At 40.2% G+C, this 18,388-nt stretch overlaps 1 protein-coding gene across 2 annotated transcripts in view; it reads right to left on the bottom strand.

The window, feature by feature from the left end:
* Positions 1 to 18,388, bottom strand: part of ZC3H6 (zinc finger CCCH-type containing 6) — a 92,236-nt gene that overhangs the window by 54,409 nt on the left and 19,439 nt on the right. For both annotated transcript variants that reach the window (XM_074989230.1, XM_074989229.1), the window contains 2 exons: positions 4,078 to 4,261; positions 589 to 711 (listed from right to left, as the gene is read on the bottom strand). In XM_074989230.1, coding sequence (XP_074845331.1) covers positions 589 to 711; positions 4,078 to 4,261 — 307 coding nt within the window. The remainder of the gene's footprint in view (positions 1 to 588; positions 712 to 4,077; positions 4,262 to 18,388) is intronic.

Raw genomic sequence — 18,388 nt, 5'->3', positions numbered from 1 at the left:
GCTCTCTAAAAGGTTTTTGAAGATGTTTTGCACTCAAGTATATCCTCCTCCAGTTTCTCAGGCAGAAATTCAAGGCCTCAGCTGTTCTATCCCTCCATCGGGGAAAGGCAGAGTCAATGTCTTCCACTGGTTTCTAGAGGAATATCTGATAATCTCAACTAAAAAAGCCAGGACAAATTAAAGCCCATTTTTACCATATTAACTATGAAGGGATACAGAGGGCCCTCTTAGCACTACCCCCTGAAAAACTTCTTACAAGAATCAAAATAAAATGTATTTTCTTTCCAATGGCACATTCTTTTCTGAAAGAGAAAAGACAAAAACCCTTTCACTTGGAACTCATGCTCAGGAAAATGTTAAACTGTAAAATCAGAGAGTCTATAATTGCATAGGTTAATTAAAAAGTAATATTGTAGTATATCTGAAAACATGCTAACAGGAATTCTGATCTAAATATATTGCTAGAATAAAACCTATCTTCAGCATGGGCTAGGGAAATACAGATTTATAAGTAACTTAGTACTAATTACTTAGAAACTGTGGATAAATGGAAAAAAATGAAAAATAAAAAAGTTTTAAAAGGTATACCTGAAGAAATGAGCTATCATAATCTCTGTACAAACCAGCTCCCTTCTTATGTGACCTTTCTGAACGTTCAATATCAGAATCCAAGCTGTAGTCTGAACTGTCATCACTGGAGGGGGAATTATGCTGAAAGAGAAAAATATTAGTTCATGATACCAAATCAGACTACATACTATTTCTCTTTGCTTTCAAGAGCAATCTAGAAAGGTGTATGGTTCAGTGCCACTACTCCCTTTCTTTGACTTGACAGAAGATGAACGGTCAGATCTGATTGTGTTTGGTAAAGATTTCTAGGGAGAGTTAAATTCCTTGAATCTCTCCCATTATTTTATGGGGCTGGAGTGCTGCATTGTAAAGAGGCTTCCAGAAGAGCTGGCACAGCTTTTCCACTCATCAGGGTAGGAGGACTGCAGTGGTACTTATCGACAGTGTTGCTGCTGCTTGAACATTATGTATTTCTCCTGGCTTCCTTTTTTCACTGAGGATGAGCCCATTCTACTAAGAACCCCCTGTTGTCAAAGCTTCTTCTGTCAGAGGGTGGATGTGACTGTGAGATAAGGTTAAACTGCAAAGCAGGCCAGGGCCTTTAGATTATGCAGAAGAGTCCTCCTGCCCTCCCAGTACTAAGTCCTTTCTTTGTTCATGGAAGGGGCAGTGCTGAGACTACATCTGTACTCTAACCATACCTTTATTCTGGGAGCTGGAACTGCTGCCCTCAAGTGAGGCTGCTGGACCCTGTTATTGGAAGCCACATGGCAATTTTGCAGATGTTCCAAGGGCTAAACAGAAAACAGCCCCCAGCACCCACCACCACCCTATCCTACCCCCAGCCTTAGACCCCCACAGCCCCAAATGGCCTCCAGCCTTAGATTCCCCTGTACCACAAACTGCCCCAACCTTACACCTCCCAGCAGCCCCAAACCACCCCCCTTAGACCATCCCCCAGCAGCCTCAAACCACCACCAGGCTTAAAACCCCCAGAACCCCCAAACTGTCCCCAGCCTCAGACCCCTGCCCCTGCAGCCCCAAATTGACCCAGGCGTCACCCCCCCCAGCAACCCCAAATGGCACTCAGACAGACTCCCAACAGCCCCAAAACAACCCCAGCCTTAGATACCCCCAGCAGCCCCAAGCCTCAGACCTCCCCCCCAGCAGCCCCAAACCACCACCAGGCTTAGAACCCGGCCCCCGACAGCCCTAAACCGCACCCCAGCCTTGGACTCCCCCCATGCAACCCTAAATGACGCCAACCTTAGACACTCCCACACTCCCGCAGCCTCTTCACGGAGGCTGCTAGGCTAGGCAGCTCCCCCAGCCCTCCTGCTCCCAACAGGCAACAGTCCTTAAAACCAACTAACTCCAGTGTTAAGCTTTCAGCACCTAGGCATAAGATAACTTCTATTTCTAGGGATAGATAGTTGCCAGAGGAGGCAAGGTTAGGAAACAACAAAAGTCTTCTTTAACAGCCACATGCAGTTTACAGCTGACCATCTGGTGACCTTTAACAAACCTAATCGCGACCCAAACATGTTTGGGTCATGATTCATAGGTTAGGAATCCCTGTCTTACAGCATCTCTTTTAGTAAAATATCAAAAAGTGATCTAAAAACAGTCAGTGATAAAGAATTAATCCTTGGTAAATTGTATTAATGGTTAATTACCCTCCACATTTAAAAAATTACACCTTAGTTACAGTCTGAATTTGTCAGCTTCAACTTTCAGTCACTCGGTTGTATTAGACTTTTCTCTGCTAGACTGAAGAGCCCCTTATTAAATATTTGCTTCTCACACAGATACTTACAGATTATCAAGTCACCCCTTAACCTTTTATTTGTAAAGCTAAATGGTTTGTGCTCTTTGAGTCTTCCACTGTTAGGAATGTTCTTTAATCTTAAATCATTCTAACTTTCAAGTGATTGTCTATGCAAACAAAGTAACCCTCTATGACATATTTTTTGTCTACAGCTTCCTAAATGGTGTTTAAAGGAAAAAGAAACCAAGTTATATTATTACACATATTACAAAACCAATCCCTATCATCATCAGGATTTCAGATCTTGTATAATTTTATAATTAAAATCAACTTTACTTTGCTCTTCAGAATTCTATAATTCTTTTGCTACATTAAGCAAAAAGGTAAGGAATAAAATTAAAGGTGGTTAAGGAATGCTTTCTTATAGTTAAAGCAGGAGACAGTCAGGAAATCTAGGTTCTGGTTCCCATCTTTGCATGAGCATGAGGAACTCATTTTACCCCCTACACTGCATTAAAATGGGTATATTTCCAACCGTTGTAAAGTATTTAGAAACACTCCGATGACTACAACAGATTAAGTGCAAAGAACAATCACCCCTCTGAAATGTTTGTAATTTATATAAATAATAAAATACACAATTGCTTCAAAATTTTCCATCTCTAGCTTATTAATATTTTCATAAACTCTGAGTGGATAGGTATAATTACACTGTCACCACTTGTTTCTGTAAGTTATTCAATATTAAATTTTAGAGTGGTATGTGGATGTAATATGCATACTCAAGGATGTCTGCACAAAAAGTTTTTACCATAAATTTCCCACCACTGCTACCACTGGTTCAACAGCACCAATGGTAGCACACATATGAGCTCTAGTGCGAAACCAGCCAGAATTCCACCCCTAAAGCTCCAGACTGCTGCTAGCATTTAAACACCAAGTCATCTAACTCTGCTAACAATGAGTTTATGTGCCCCATATATGGGAGAGTTTCTACCCCATGTGGAGCCTCCAGAGGAGTGGTGATCCTTATGTGCCAGGTTCAGGATGTGGGTTAAAGACGGAGTGTGGGGAGGAGCTTAGCTGAGCCAAACTCAGCTCCCCCAGTCTTCTGTAACTGCTGCTCTGATAGCTACCAGCCACCGCATTCTGCTGCTCTGGCTGCGGTGGCCTATTTTTTAAAGTATTTCTTTTCAGTTATTATTTTGGAATGCTGCAACTTTTTTTTTTCCTATGCACAAGCAACAGAAAAGAAATGGAAGATTTTAAATAATTTATAACTCAGCTAAACCTGAACAGGGATAATATAGGGGTAATACAATGAAAGTGAACTACCTACAATGCTTTCATTAATAATTAGGAGTTTATTAAAAGTTAGCAGCTGAGCTGTTGAAATTGTGATTTTTGCAATGCAGTTGCCAGAATTTCTGACCTACGATTTCTTGTTCTGGACAAATTCACTGCCACTGAAGTCAGTGGAGTTTATATCCAAAGTGAATACAACCCTGTATTTTTAATCAAAATGCCCTGAAAAACATTTTTGGAAGGGCCTTTCATACAGTGGCCCAAAATTTTCTACCATTCATATTGTGTCCAAATATATGCTAGGTGCTTAGGGATTAAAAAAAAAACAAACAAAACAAAGCTTTCAACTATGTTCTCCAATTTCCTGGATGAGGAAAAAGTAAAAGATATAACTGCAGTAATTAGTTCCAATGTTTTGGTTTGCACTTTCTAACCTTATGCTTATCCCGTCTTCTCCTTTTTGATTTTTTCTTTTCCTTTTCTTTTTTGCGTTTCTTTCGTGATTTTCTATGTGTTTTTTCATTTTTCAGTTTATCTTCCCCTTTTGTATCCTGTTCTTCCTGAACTTCTTCAAATCCTGCATCATCTATTTCACCGTCTTCTAGCTCACCATCTTCCCTGTATGGAAAAGTATGATTTAGATTAAATATGAATTTATAATATTAAAAACATGTAATACAAACCTGCTTACAAATAATAAAAGTTGACAAAGAATTTTTGAAACTACCACATTTCTCTATTTCCTTCAACTAAATTTATTAAGCAATAAACCTTTAGACAACATTCACCTAAAGTTATTATGGTTTTCCCTATAATTTGAATGGTGTATATAAACCATAAATTTGTCTTGGCCTTACTACCACAAATAGTTTACATACAAATAAAAATTACACTAAATTTAAACCATTTATAACTAAAGTCCTCTCTGCAGTAGAAATACAACCACACCAGGACAGTGGCAACTACAAACATGTGTCTCTAGCTTGATCACAGTTTCAACTTGTAGAGTATAACACATCTTTAATTATGTGTCAAAACCAGGCTAAAACCTTTGTTGAACCCCAAGTTTCACCAGGTCAAAGAGCATTGAGGTCTTTTCTACACTATAAACAGTAACGTTTTCCAAAACAGTGCTATTATCAGGAATCTTCATTTTGTTGCATATATATAGCATCGATAGGGCATAAAATACAGTTAAGTAAGGCTCTTAAAGTCTTACAATAAGTGTGAGAAACAAAATTTACCAAAAGATTGAGATTGGGCCTGTAACAATAGCAAAACTGCAATGCTTCCTCCCTGTGGAACATTCCACTGAAGACAAAGAAACTGCTTCATAAGTAACAATTATAGTAACTTGCCCTACGTTTCTGATGTTAAAGATGTTATTCTGAAAGGTAAGATAGTTTAACAGTCGTAAACAAAGCAAATACACGTTGATTAATTTCATACAATCCACGACATTAACTCAATCTAGATTAGAAGAAGAAAGAATTTAAGAACTGCCATTGTGAGTCAGACTAAACGGTGGTGTTAGCCAGGATGGGCAGCGATGCAGAACCAGGTTCTAAAGTGTCCCTGGTCACTGCTATCCAGCAGCTGGGAATGGGCCACAGGATATGGATAAAATTATTATCTGTTCTGTTCATTCCCTCTGAAGCAAGTAGCACTGGTCTCTGTCAAAAGATGGAATATACTGGGCTACATGGACCAACGCTCAGACCCAATATGGCTGTTCTTATGTAAAGGCCTCTCTTCATTAGTGCCCAGTACCAAAGCTTCAGGGGTAATATACAGAACAAAGTAATTCTGGAGCAATCCACTCATACTTGCTCCTCCTGACTTCTGGCATCAGATATTTCAGGACACCTAAAATGGGATTGCATCCTTGACAGCTCAACTAATAGCCACTGATATCCTTTATGAACTTACCTAGTTTTTTTCTTTTTAAACCAAATATACTTTTGCCTATTGTAACTTTTCACAGCAATGAATTCCACAGGTTAACGAAGTACTGTGTGAAAAAATACTTCCACTTGTTTGTATTAAGCCTGATGCCTATTAATTTAATCAGCTGATCCTTGGTTTTGTACTGTGGGAAAAGATAAATAACTATTCTCTATTCACTTTACCACACCATTCATGAAACTTTGGACACCTATCATATTTCCCCTTAATCATCTCTTTTCCAAGACAAACATGGCCCTAAGCTTTAATCTCTCCTCATATGGAAGAATTTTATACCATTGACCATCTATGTTCTCCTCTGAATGTTTTACAGTTCCATTACATCCTTTTTTGTGATGGGGCAACTAGAACTGGACATATTATTCTAAGGCACATTATGGGTTTACATAGTTGTATTTTCTTTCTTTTTCTAAACAGTTCCTAACGTTCTGCTTGCCTTTGTGACTGCTGCTGTGCACTGATCTGAATTTCTTAGAAAACTATCCATAACTGACTCACAATCTCGTTCTTCAATGGTAACAGCTCACTTAGAATGCCATCATTTGATATATGTGGTTGGGGTTATTTTTTCCAACATGCACTACTTTTAGGTTGATCATATGTCCAGACTTTATAGGGACAGTCCCAATATTTCCACCTATTACCCCTCCACTGCCATCCTAACTTACCACACTTGGTATCTGGTCACCCTAGTTACTTTGCACTTACCAACGTGGAATTTCATCTGCTATTTTGTTGCCCGATCACACAGCTTAGCACAGCCCCTTTGTAGGCAACTTTGACCTTAACTACCTTTAGTAATTTTGCATTATCTGTAAAGTTTGCTACTTCACTGTTCAATTTCTTTTCCAGATAATTAATGAATATGTTGAACAGCACAGATCCCGGTAAAGACTCTGGGGGGACGCCACTATTTAGGTCTCTCCAGTGTGAAAAATGACAATTTATCGCTACTCTTTGTGTCTCATCTTTTAAATAAGCACTGATCCATGAAAGAGGATGTTCCCTGTTATCTCATGACTACAGATTTCTTAAGAGTCTTTCACTAGCCCAAATTCTTCACGTTAGTTTTTCCATCTTTAGCAAGTTGCTATCTGAACAAACTCTAACTTTACAGGCCATTTATGCCACTGGATTGATAATGTCAATTAGTGGAAATTTATTGTGCGTGCATTTCTATGATCATGCCGAAAATTAACAGATATGCTCATGATAAACATAACACATATCCAAATTACTGCAGACAGTAAATAAAGGGCTTCTTTGTTAAAGCAGCAAACTATATATGAAGTTTTAAACGTTTTGAATAAAACACACAATGCATTGATTGCTACTGTTTGAACTAGGCCATGCACATCGTTTTGTGGTTGTCTAAATACCTAGCTGCTTTTCCCTCCTCAATGCCCCTAACTCAATGGTTCTTTTCAGGTTTTGTCAAGGACTGTGCTTTTTTTTTTTTTTTTTTTTTAACGTCAGTCTTCAACACTTTCACAAGCCATATACGAAAGCTGCTTGACAGCAACAACATTAAAGTATAATTTAAATCTGTGAATGAATGAAAAAGGACACTTCCCCCCTTCCAGTAACTGATTTTTTTCAAATGCATGGTTCTTATGGGCGTTTACTATGGGTGTGCATGTACTCTATGTGTCTGTGCCTCCTGTATATCCAAGTGAGGGCAGAATGGGTGGTGTGGACCACCCACCTCCCCAATTCTGACTCTAATGTGACTCACATGATGAGCTGAGCACAGGGGAAGATGGGTGGGTTGTGAATACCCATACAGATCACACAATTTAAAGAAATGCAGTTACTAGAAGCTTTCCTTCCTTTTGGGTGCTGGTTCCTAGAGGTTTTCACTTTGGGCGACTTCCGAGTAGTACTTGTTGAGGAAGAGGGTGCAAGTAAATAGAGAACCACTAAGCTCAAAGGAGGTAAATCCAGCCAAAGCCTGAGCCAGACTAACATGTGCTGCAGATGTCAATGTAGCCCCAACTGGCTGCTTTACATATTTCCAATGGCTCTGTATAGCAAACCCTAACAGTGTGACAAAGGGTTTTTGTAAGATCCTAGTGAAGGAAGATGCACGAGGAAATTTACTTAGAGAGCCCATTTGGAAGTGATAGTTTTTCCCTTCATTCCATTGGCAACAGTAATGAACAAACTTAGAGCCTTCTGAAAACATGCTGTTCTGTACAGGCAAAGACTAGAGCCTGGTGCGTGCCTAGGGAATAGAGTTTGTGTTCTCCAGGCTGTGGTACGGTTTATGGTAAAACACTGAAAAGTGAACAGTTTGGTTAAAGTGAAATGTCAAAAGCACAGTAAATGTTCATTTTGGACACAGGTGAAAAGAAATCTTGCTCTTGTGAAAAACTATGCTGTAGCAGAAGTAATGGTTGTCAAGAAAGTGACTTTGAAAGAAAGATGCAGGAGGGAACAGATGACCCCGGGTGCACATGGCAGCTTTGTGAAGGAAGAAAGAGACAAGGTTTGGATCCCAGATCACACCTGCTTTGAGACTAGAGGGAATGTCTTCATAACGCCCTTTAGGAACTTTGCAGTAGTGTGATGGGTAAAAACTGAATGGCCCTCCACTGGGATTGAAAACGACTGATGGCTACAAAATATGTCCCTAGAGAGCTGAGAAACAGGCCCGGTGTCTTGAGAGATGTTTCAGTGTGAGGTGAATTCACAGAATCTAAGTTGGAAGATATCTTAGGAGGTCATTGAGTCCACTCCTGGTTCCTTGGGAGGTAACTGGTGCTGCTGGCACCAAAGAGAATTGTTTCCATTTAGCAGCACAGCATTCTTGCATAGAGGGTCTCCTGCTGCTGTTCAGGACAGAGTAAACTTTATGAGAGTATGTTCTCTTCCTTATCTCCATGGACCATCCAAAACCCATGCTATTTAACGCAGAGAATCTAGATTGGGATGGTTTATCCTGACCTTGTTCTGGGGCAGAACACCCAATAATGGTCATAGGTGAATTAGTGAATGGATAGATAGATTTAGGAGAGTAGTGAAGGACAATTTCCCTGCTACCACACTGCTACCAGGATTACTGTCACTCTGGAAGACTGACCTTCCTGAGCATGCAAGGTAAAGCAGATTGGGAAGAAAGGTGTGTATCAATGAATCTGACCATGGCACCAGGAAGGTATCCACTCTGGAACTGAGACCTGGAATGGTGTGGAAGAGCATGCTACTCAGTTCTTTTCCACTGGGCTGCAAAAGATTCCAAGACAGAGCAACTTATTTTCAGCACTGATGTTCCTCTCGATAAGTGGAGTTCCTACTCATGATCTCCATAGAAAAGTCTAGTGAAGATGTCTGTCAGGGAATCTGTTATGCAGTGAACGTGAACAGTTTAGAAACTGATCTGATGCTCAGAGGTATTCTGGTGCCTAATGCACCTATTCAAGTGACGTACCACTCCTCTGCAAAGTGGGGAAGATCTTGCTCCTCCCTGCCTATTTATCTAACAGACAGTCGTCAAACTGGCTGACCTGAATGGTGTGGACCAAATGGTGGGTAACAACATCTTGTTTGCTTTGTGAACTGCTCAGAATTCAACAAAGTCGATATGCAGCTTGGACTGCTGCTGGAGCTAAGTACTGTGGGATGTCTGGTTGAGATGCACTCCCCATCCCACTATGGAAACATATGTGGAATGCTAAATCATAAAAAAGCCTTCCTGCCAAATAGATGTAACCAGTTGGTGCTTTTTTCCAGCAGAGTGGGATTAGAATTCCCTCTGTGACATCTTGGCCTTAGGTTTGAAAAACAAGAATTCTGCCTCCTTGGAAGGAATGAAGTGACGTTTCTCAATCATCTTTGAAGTTGTGGCATAGTTAACAGGTGCATGTCAGGTTCCATAATGGCCTCATTAACTGGAAGTGCCACTTTAGGGAGAGCCATAGCCAGCAAAAATGCTCAGGATATTGTGAGTCAGATCCTGGACGTTCTTTAGCAGAATCTAGACAGAGTCAACAATTCTCCTGAAAAGGTTCTAGTACTATGAAAAATCATCTTAAATTTTGGGAAAGGCAGATGATGTTACTTCACCTGGAGAGGACATAAAAAGTGCCACTTAGAGATCCAGCAGTTTTGGCACTACCAGCTGTTCCTGCAGAGACTGTGATTCTTCACCCATGCTGGCTGTAGCTGGGTGTATTACACAGAGAAAGTGTACTCAGCATCTCAAACATAAGTCCCAGGGACCCAGTAGCATCAATGACCTGGCCTTGAAAAACAAACTAAACTTAAAATGAAAGTCATGAAAATATCAAGGCACTTGTTAAGCCTATAAGAAAATATAAAATAGTCAGAGATAAGACAAGAAAGTTAGAGAACCGCTTAAAAAACTGGACTATGAATGAAGACACTGTTGATTTCAGAGAGGTGTATGGCTGGTGGCTGGATTATCAGTGGTTCTCAGGAAAAATGGGAGGGTGGTGAGTTCTGAACTATTTGGAGACTTCATGTGCTAGACTCTAGAAACCTTTGGGAGGTGGGTATCAGATAATATTTTATATTGAAGCTGTCTAGCTCATCTTGTTTTAGTCTTCCAAGTGCTGAATTCACTAGGTGGTGATTTCATGTTCTAGCTGTAGTAAAGGTGAAAACTGCTAAACAATACTGCAAATGGAATCATATTAAACTTCAGTATATAAATTTCTGATTCAACATGCCCAAAGTTAGAGCAGTAGGAAACAAATTATTTAATAGAAAATGAACATAAATAACTCTCATAAGGTAAAATGCAAGCAAGTAAGTAGCAAGATGGCCAGGTTTTATGCTTTATCTCAAAAAGTGAAGAAAAATCAGACTTTTTGTGAACAAATGAGCCACTGAACAAGAGTCTGTTTACAGATCTGCATACATTAATGAGTCTAATGACACCATAGGCAAGACATTTCTAATGCTATCATCGGCACTGAAACATCCAAGACAGAAAATTCAAATCGCAGTTTCAGGCATTCTAGTCATTCCTCAACATTCTTATTCAAGAGCAATCTCTATTCCTGTCATACCAACCCTGAGAAAAAAGCACGAGGAATAGTGGTATGGTAGTTTTGGTTCTGAGAAGTCAAATTCCTACAGTCTGATTAATGCAATAATCTTCTTGGTTCTAATGATGGGAATCAGCTTGTTTGGGAACACTGTGGCCAGTGATGATGGAAACAAGTAAGGAAGAACACAGTAAAACTAGGTGAGGCTGACTTCTACACACCAAGACACTGTTATGCAGTGGAGCATACCCACAATACCTTTTGCTACAACAGAAAAAGATAATTTCAGCTTTACATGTTCTCTAAAAGTCTAAATCCTCAGTTAAACAAGAAATTAAGTCTGTCAAGGAAAATAATCAACCCTTAATTCTCACATGGACAATGACAAAAAATGGCCAGTCATGTGGACTCCGGTGACCACCAAAAAAGCAGTAGTCTCAGAAAAGTATCTGTGTCCGTCTATATCTTCACAAAAAAAAAATGCAGTCCCATAGCACCTGAAAGACTAAATACTTTTTAGGTGATGAATTTTCGTGGGACAAACCCAGTTTTTCAGATCTGGAGAATCCTGATAACTGATAGGGAAATAATTTTAAGAAAAAGACGGTGGGGCGGGGGGAGTGAACTGTCCAGGCTCACAAAATGTTTAATGAAAAAGAACTCCTGAACAGAAAAAGAGATAGCACATGTTGGAAAACTAGATGAGAGTTCATAATTTTCTATTTATAGTTTCTCTTTTTCAAGTCACCCAAACTAATAAAACCAAGACTTTTTTGCTATGGGATAGCAATGTACAAATCTTGAAAGGGACAACTTCGTTAACACGATCCATGAAGTCACAACTAATAATAAAGACAAACAGAATACTTAAAGAAGCTAAAATAGCAGGCGACACCATTTAGCAGAAACAAAAAGAAATAATGCTTCCTTACCTGTAAATTTTAATGTTTCTTAATAAAAAGTTTTCAGTGGGCTAGACACCATTCACGGGTTAGACCTACTCATTCCACCATCATGGAAGCTTTTTCCCCACCCTCCACCTTTGATTTCTAATACCCTCTGCTGTAATGTTCCAACGTCACTATAAAGATTTAAAATAAAATAAATAGTGAGCCCCCCCACTACAAGATTAAAAAATAAGCTCAAATTGTCAAAGTTCCATTGGGATTCTTTCTTGTTCACCAACCAGAAAGAAATGGGATAAGGCCAATATTAGGAATCTTGGGGAGAGTGGATTGAACATAGCACAGTAAAAGTTTGCTTATTCATCACCCCAGGGGAACTGGGGGTTCTGGATAATCAAATATTATGGATATTGGAGTGGGGCCACTGGCCTCACTCCATCAGCCCCATTGCCACCAGCCGATCAGCTGGCCCCACAGTAGCTGGCCCCCAATAGGTAACTGGCACAGCAGCAGCCGCCAGCCACAGTAGGTCAGCTGGCCATGGTTAACTCAATGTGCCAGTTATCCAGGTGCTGAATAACCAAGCGTTTGCTGTAGGTCTGTCTACGCAGCTCACAGCAGCAAGCCTTTCAGGCCAGGTCAATAGACGCAGGTTTGAGGGGGCTTATGCTAGTGTTCTAAAGCCTGGGGTATTGTGGGAGGATTCGTGAAAGAAATAAAAGATATAAAAATGATCACAAAAAATAAGTTTTAAATAAATTGCAATGTTACAATCAATTATTATTTTTAAATTATTTTTCAATGAAGTTATTAATTGGTGTCAGAAAATCTGTGTTGTGATTTCTTTTCAATTAATGAACTTTACACAGCAGCGAATTGGCTTTGATGGGGGTCCACAAATGGTTTGGGGGGGCAACTGGGGGTCTGTACTAATGAAAAGGTTGGGAACCACTGCTCTACAAATAGCTCTGACATCACTTTGGAATGGCAGATTGGGCTTGAGCTCTGAAGTCGACCTTCTTCCTAGGTTTCAGAAGCAAACTGCAAATACTACAAAGCTATATTAAGAGAGCTAGTGAAACCCAAACACTGGAGTCTGCAGACTCAGGCTTGGAGGCTTCTTGATGTGGGCTATATAGACGTATACCTAAATATGTAAGGCATAACCTCTTATAAAGGCCAAGATGTCTCTAACAAACAATACTAACATATTTAGGTTTAGGTCTATGAATGAGGTCAACAAATCTTACTGCAGATATTGGGAGGAAACTACATGTAAAGAACACTGGAAAAGAAAGGTTAAAAAAAATCTGGACATTTAAGAATTAGCAACAAAAGGGCCAAGACTAGTAGATTTTGTGGGCTCCTCAGGTTCTGGTGTAGGGCCAAAAACAAAGGGTTCGTTATGTGCGAGGGGCTGCTAGGAACCAAATATGTTGTGTGAGGTCTGGGGGGGAACAGAGGTTATAGGAATGGGCTGAGAATCGTGTGCGCACATGCGCAGGTGCATGCAGGAGCGGTCTTGGAGTGCAGGGCCTGGGAAACAGAGGGGCTTACCTGGCATGGTTCCCCCGCTGCTCTGATTGGCCACAATTCTGGCCAATCAGGACATCAGGGAAAAACCTCTCCAGGCAGCCGTTCTTGGCCACTGCCTTTCCCCAGCCAGGGGAGGGGTGGCAGTGGGTGAAGTGCAACACCTTTCCTCCCTGCTGGGCAGAGCTTTTGGGCCTGATCTGGCCCTGGCTTTTCTGACCTTGGCCCCCACGGCCTGGGGCTCCACATCCCCTTTCCTGCAGCAGGACGGATCTTGGGAAGGGGAGCCCCGAGCCTCGGAGGCTGGATTCAGGCAAACCATGGGCCAGGGGCTTCCAACCCCTGGTATATACATAAAGATTTTTGCTTAATTATGATTTGACTATATGAAGAAAAGTCATCTTTAAGTACATTTTCAGCAGCATGTCATTCACGTAACAGAGGTAAACACTATTTTAAAGAGCATCAATGTTACAGGAGAACACAAGATAACAAATAACATGAACACAACCAAACTTTTTGCTTTAAATGCAGGAAATTAAAGGGATGGTGATGAGGTCAGATGGGAAAATAAAAGTAATCAGATCTATGGAACAGAAGAATAGAGTGAAGTCATTTCCTGAATGAATTATAGACTACTTTCCATTCTGAATCCTTCTTCTATTACAGACATGTTGAAAGGAGATAGATTTCATCTCTTTACACTGAGACAATAAATGATGTGGAAAAAAATCCAGGTTGATGTTATGAAGGTGACAATCATAGAATTCTAGGGCTGGAAGGGACCTCAGGAGGTCATCTAGTCCAGTCCCCTGCCCAAAGCAGAATCAACGCCACCTAAATAATCCCAGCCAGGACCATGTCAAGGCGGGACTTAAAAACCACTAGGATGGAGATTCTACCACCTCTCTCAATAACGCAGTCCAGTGCTTCACCACCCTCCTGGTGAAATAGTTTTTTCTAAAATCCAGCCTACACCTCTCCCTCTGTAAATTCAGACCATTGCTCCTTATTCTGCCATCTGTCACCACTGTGAACAGTCTCTCCACATATTGTTTAGAGATCCCATTCAGGAAAATGAAGGCTGTTATCAAGTCACCCCTCTATGTGTCCACATCCTTTCTACACTGTGGAGCCCAGAACTGGATGCAATACTCCAGATGTGGCCTCACCAGTGCTGAGTAGAGGGGAATAAAAACTTCTCTAGATCTGCTGGAAACGCTTCTCCTAATGCACCCCAATATGTTATTAGCCTTCTTGGCTGCAAGGGCACACTGTTGACTCAGATCCAGCCTCTCATCCACTCTAATCCCCACGCCCTTTTCTGCTGCATTGCTACTTAGCCAGTCAGTCCAGCCTGTAACAATGCTTGGGATTCTTCCCAATGGAATAATGCAATGGGATTTTGGCTTCTAGGTCTAGATTTCATCTATAGTACGTATAGTGGAAGAGGCGCAATCTCTAACTTTTAAAAGATACTCAATTTCTGTATGACACAGAATGCATCTGAGATGGAAATGATCCAGAAGTCAAAGGTTTAGGCTTTAAGGCTTCCTGAATATATTACTGCTTGAGAGAGAGGAAGGCAAGAAACAAGGAAGGTTGGTCTATGTGAACCTCCATGCTATAAAGCTGAAAAAATACTTTCGAGTGTCAGTAAAACAAGGTGGTGGGAATGACTGTATGCTCCATATAGAGCTTATCTATATTTTTGGTCACAGTGTTTTTACATCTGTGATTAAAAAGCTATACACTAATAAAGTAGGTTGTTCAGTTTGGATTAAACTCAGAGCTTTGTAACGTATTGTTCAAATAAATTTGTTCCATTGAAAAGGGACAGGATAGTACAGACAGGATTTGAGTGAAGAATCTTAAATTTACTTTTTATTGGTGATCTTTAGAACTATGTAACTTTGTAGAGATAATGCTGGGTATTCTAATTTTTTTAATCCAGATACTTTAATCAAGAACTCCAAATATTTTTAATAAGCTGAATAATTCAATAATTGTAAAAAAGCTCCACTATCACATTTTCATTACAAAGATACATCTCAATTTATACTGGAAAGAATAAAATTGCAAGGCACGTAGAAGAGCACAAATTGTTGGGCAAAAGTCAGCATGGTGTCTGCAGAGGGAAGTCGTGTCTAACTAATCTATTAAAATTCTTTGAAGGGGTTAATAAACATGCAGACAAGGGGCACCCAGTGGACATAATATACCTAGATTTCCAGAAAGCCTTTGACACGGCCCCACACCAAAGGCTTTTATGTAAATTAGGTGGTCATGGGATAGGAGGAAAGATTCTTTAATGGATCGGGAATTGGTTAAAAGACAGAAAACAAAGGGTTGGAATAAATGGTAAATTTTCACAATGGAGGGGGGTAACTAGTGGTGTTCCCCAGGGGTCAGTCCTGGGACCGATCCTGTTCAACTTGTTCATCAATGATCTAGAAAATGAGGTAAGCAGTGAGGTGGCAAAGTTTGCAGATGACACCAAGTTGTTCAGGACAGTCAAAACCAAAAGGGACTGTGAAGAACTACAAAAAGATCTCAGCAAACTGAGTGATTGGGCAGCAAAATGGCAAATGAAATTTAATGTGGATAAGTGTAAGGTAATGCACATTGGAAAAAATAACCCAAATTACACGTACAACATGATGGGGTCAAATTTAGCTACGACAGATCAGGAAAGGGATCTTGGAGTTATAGTGGATAGTTCTCTGAAGACATCCACGCAGTGTGCAGCGGCAGTTAGTAAAGCAAATAGGATGTTAGGAACTATTAAAAAAGGGATAGATAATAAGACAAAAGACATCATACTTCCCCTATATAAAACTATGGTACGCCCACATCTTGAGTACTGCGTGCAGATGTGGTCTCCTCACCTCAAAAAAGATATATTGGCATTAGAAAAGGTTCAGAAAAGGGTGACTAAGATGATTAGGGGTTTGGAACAGGTCCCATATGGGGAGAGGCTAGAGAGACTGGGACTTTTCAGTCTGGAAAAGAGGCGATTGAGGGGCGATATGATAGAGGTATATAAAATCATAAATGGTGTGGAGAAAGTGAATATAGAAAAATTATTTACCTTTTCCCATAATACAAGAACCAGGGGACACCAAATGAAATTGATGGGTAGTAGGTTCAAAACTAATAAAAGGAAATTTTTCTTCACACAGCGCACAGTCAACCTGTGGAACTCCTTGCCCGAGGAGGCTGTGAAGGCCAGGACTCTATTAGGGTTTAAAAAAGAGCTTGATAAATTTTTGCTGGTTAGGTCCATAAATGGCTATTAGCCAGGGATAAAGTATGGTGCCCCAGCCTTCATAACAAGGGCAGGAGATGGATGGCAGGAGATAAATCACTTGATCATTGTCTTCTGTTCTCCTTCTCTGGGGCACCTGGCATTGGCCACCGTCGGCAGATGGGATGCTGGGCTTGATGGACCTTTGGTCTGACCCAGTATGGCCATTCTTATGTTCTTATGATATGATAGAGGTTTATAAAATCATGAATGGTGTGGAGAAAGTGAATACAGAAAAATTATTTACCTTTTCCCATAATACAAGAACTAGGGGACACCAAATGAAATTGATGGGTAGTAGGTTCAAAACTAATAAAAGCAAATTTTTCTTCACACAGCGCACAGTCAACCTGTGGAACTCCATGCCGGAGGAGGCTGTGAAGGCCAGGACTCTATTAGGGTTTAAAAAGGAGCTCGATAAACTTTTGCAGGTTAGGTCCATAAATGGCTATTAGCCAGGGGTAAAGTATGGTGCCCTGGCCTTCAGTACAAGGGCAGGAGATGGATGGCAGGAGATAAATCACTTGATCATTGTCTTCTGTTCTCCTTCTCTGAGACACCTGGCATTGGCCACTGTCGGCAGACGGGATACTGGGCTGGATGGACCTTTGGTCTGACCCAGTATGGCCATTCTTATGTTCTTATGTTTCTTATGTTCTTATACAGAAGTGCACCTGCACTGTTAACTCAATCTTGCAAAGAAATGTTTCTAAACAAATAGCTGAAGTTAACATGGTAAATTATCTCACTCACTTCAGTGAAATGCAAACTGCAAAGCCCAACTAGAAATACATATAAAGCAAAAGTCAATTTTACTAACAACTTTAAAATTACAATTAAAAATCAAATGGTCAGGAAATGCAAAAATTAAGATTTCGACATCAACATTTCAATTTGATCACACTGCACATAAAAGGTATCCACAATTCCATTTTTCTGATTAACTACATTGTTTGCCTGTTTAAGTTGTAAAAGTGTATACTGCACCATAAAACAATGTGCAGTGTGTCCATTACTGTCTGAATGTACAATAAAATGCATCTTTTCATATAACCTATAATGTGTGTTAACATTTTTCAGTTTGCAGTTGATTTTTGGCTGGAGCTCAGCTATCATGACAGAAAACTAATAAAAACTTGCAAAAATATCTGGAAACGAAAATCTCAGCATTATTTGAAGAGTCTCAGTAAAATAAAAAACAAATAAATAGAAAGGAAAGTGATAATTTATTTGGATTGTGGAACAAAAGGATTAATTCTTTGGATACTGTTTCATCTCAAGATTTTAAGGATGGGTCAGTTCTTCAGACCTGCCTAGGGCTCACTTGGGAGTATTGTGGCAGAAAAAGGTGGTTTGGGCAACTGATAAAGCAACTGGCACTGACATTCCAGCCAGAAACATCCGCCTTAAGCCTGCACTCTCACTGTATTGTCAACCCCATCTGATGACAGCTGCAGACCACTCCGTGTGTGTGGGCATCTAGGAGAAAATGTTACAACTGTTCTTGCCTCTCCTTTATGCTCTACTGCAAACACACAATCAAATACAAAGATACAGATACAAATTGTCCAGGAGCCCAAAGCAATTCTACACCAGGCAGCAGGCCTGCTAGCCTACAAGGAGAGTGAGCTACATACAATATGTTCCACTATTATTTAAGAGGCCATGAAACCGAAATCTTGATAGAAAAACAATATCTTGCTACTTTTTCTAACAAAGGGAGGAAACACAAATAAACAGAGACATAGGAAAGCTTGTGGAAAGACTACAAAAGAAGAAAACTAGAAAACTAAACAATATGAAAAAAATCTCATTCAACTTAGTCAAATTAAAACAATCCATATTAAAAGTAGACATTTAAATTTAATTGCTGTCACTGATGGCCAGCACTTAATGGAATCAGACATCATCACCAGTGGAAATTGGGCATCTTTTTAAAATATCACCCCACATGCTAATGAAAAGATCTAGATACTATTATAGACAGCTCAGCAAGACATCCTCTTAAAACGCAGCTCAGGTC

The sequence above is a fragment of the Carettochelys insculpta genome, chromosome 3, assembly GCF_033958435.1.
Source record: "Carettochelys insculpta isolate YL-2023 chromosome 3, ASM3395843v1, whole genome shotgun sequence".
Lineage (NCBI taxonomy): Eukaryota > Metazoa > Chordata > Testudines > Carettochelyidae > Carettochelys > Carettochelys insculpta.
This window is presented reverse-complemented; position numbering and strand designations above follow the sequence as displayed.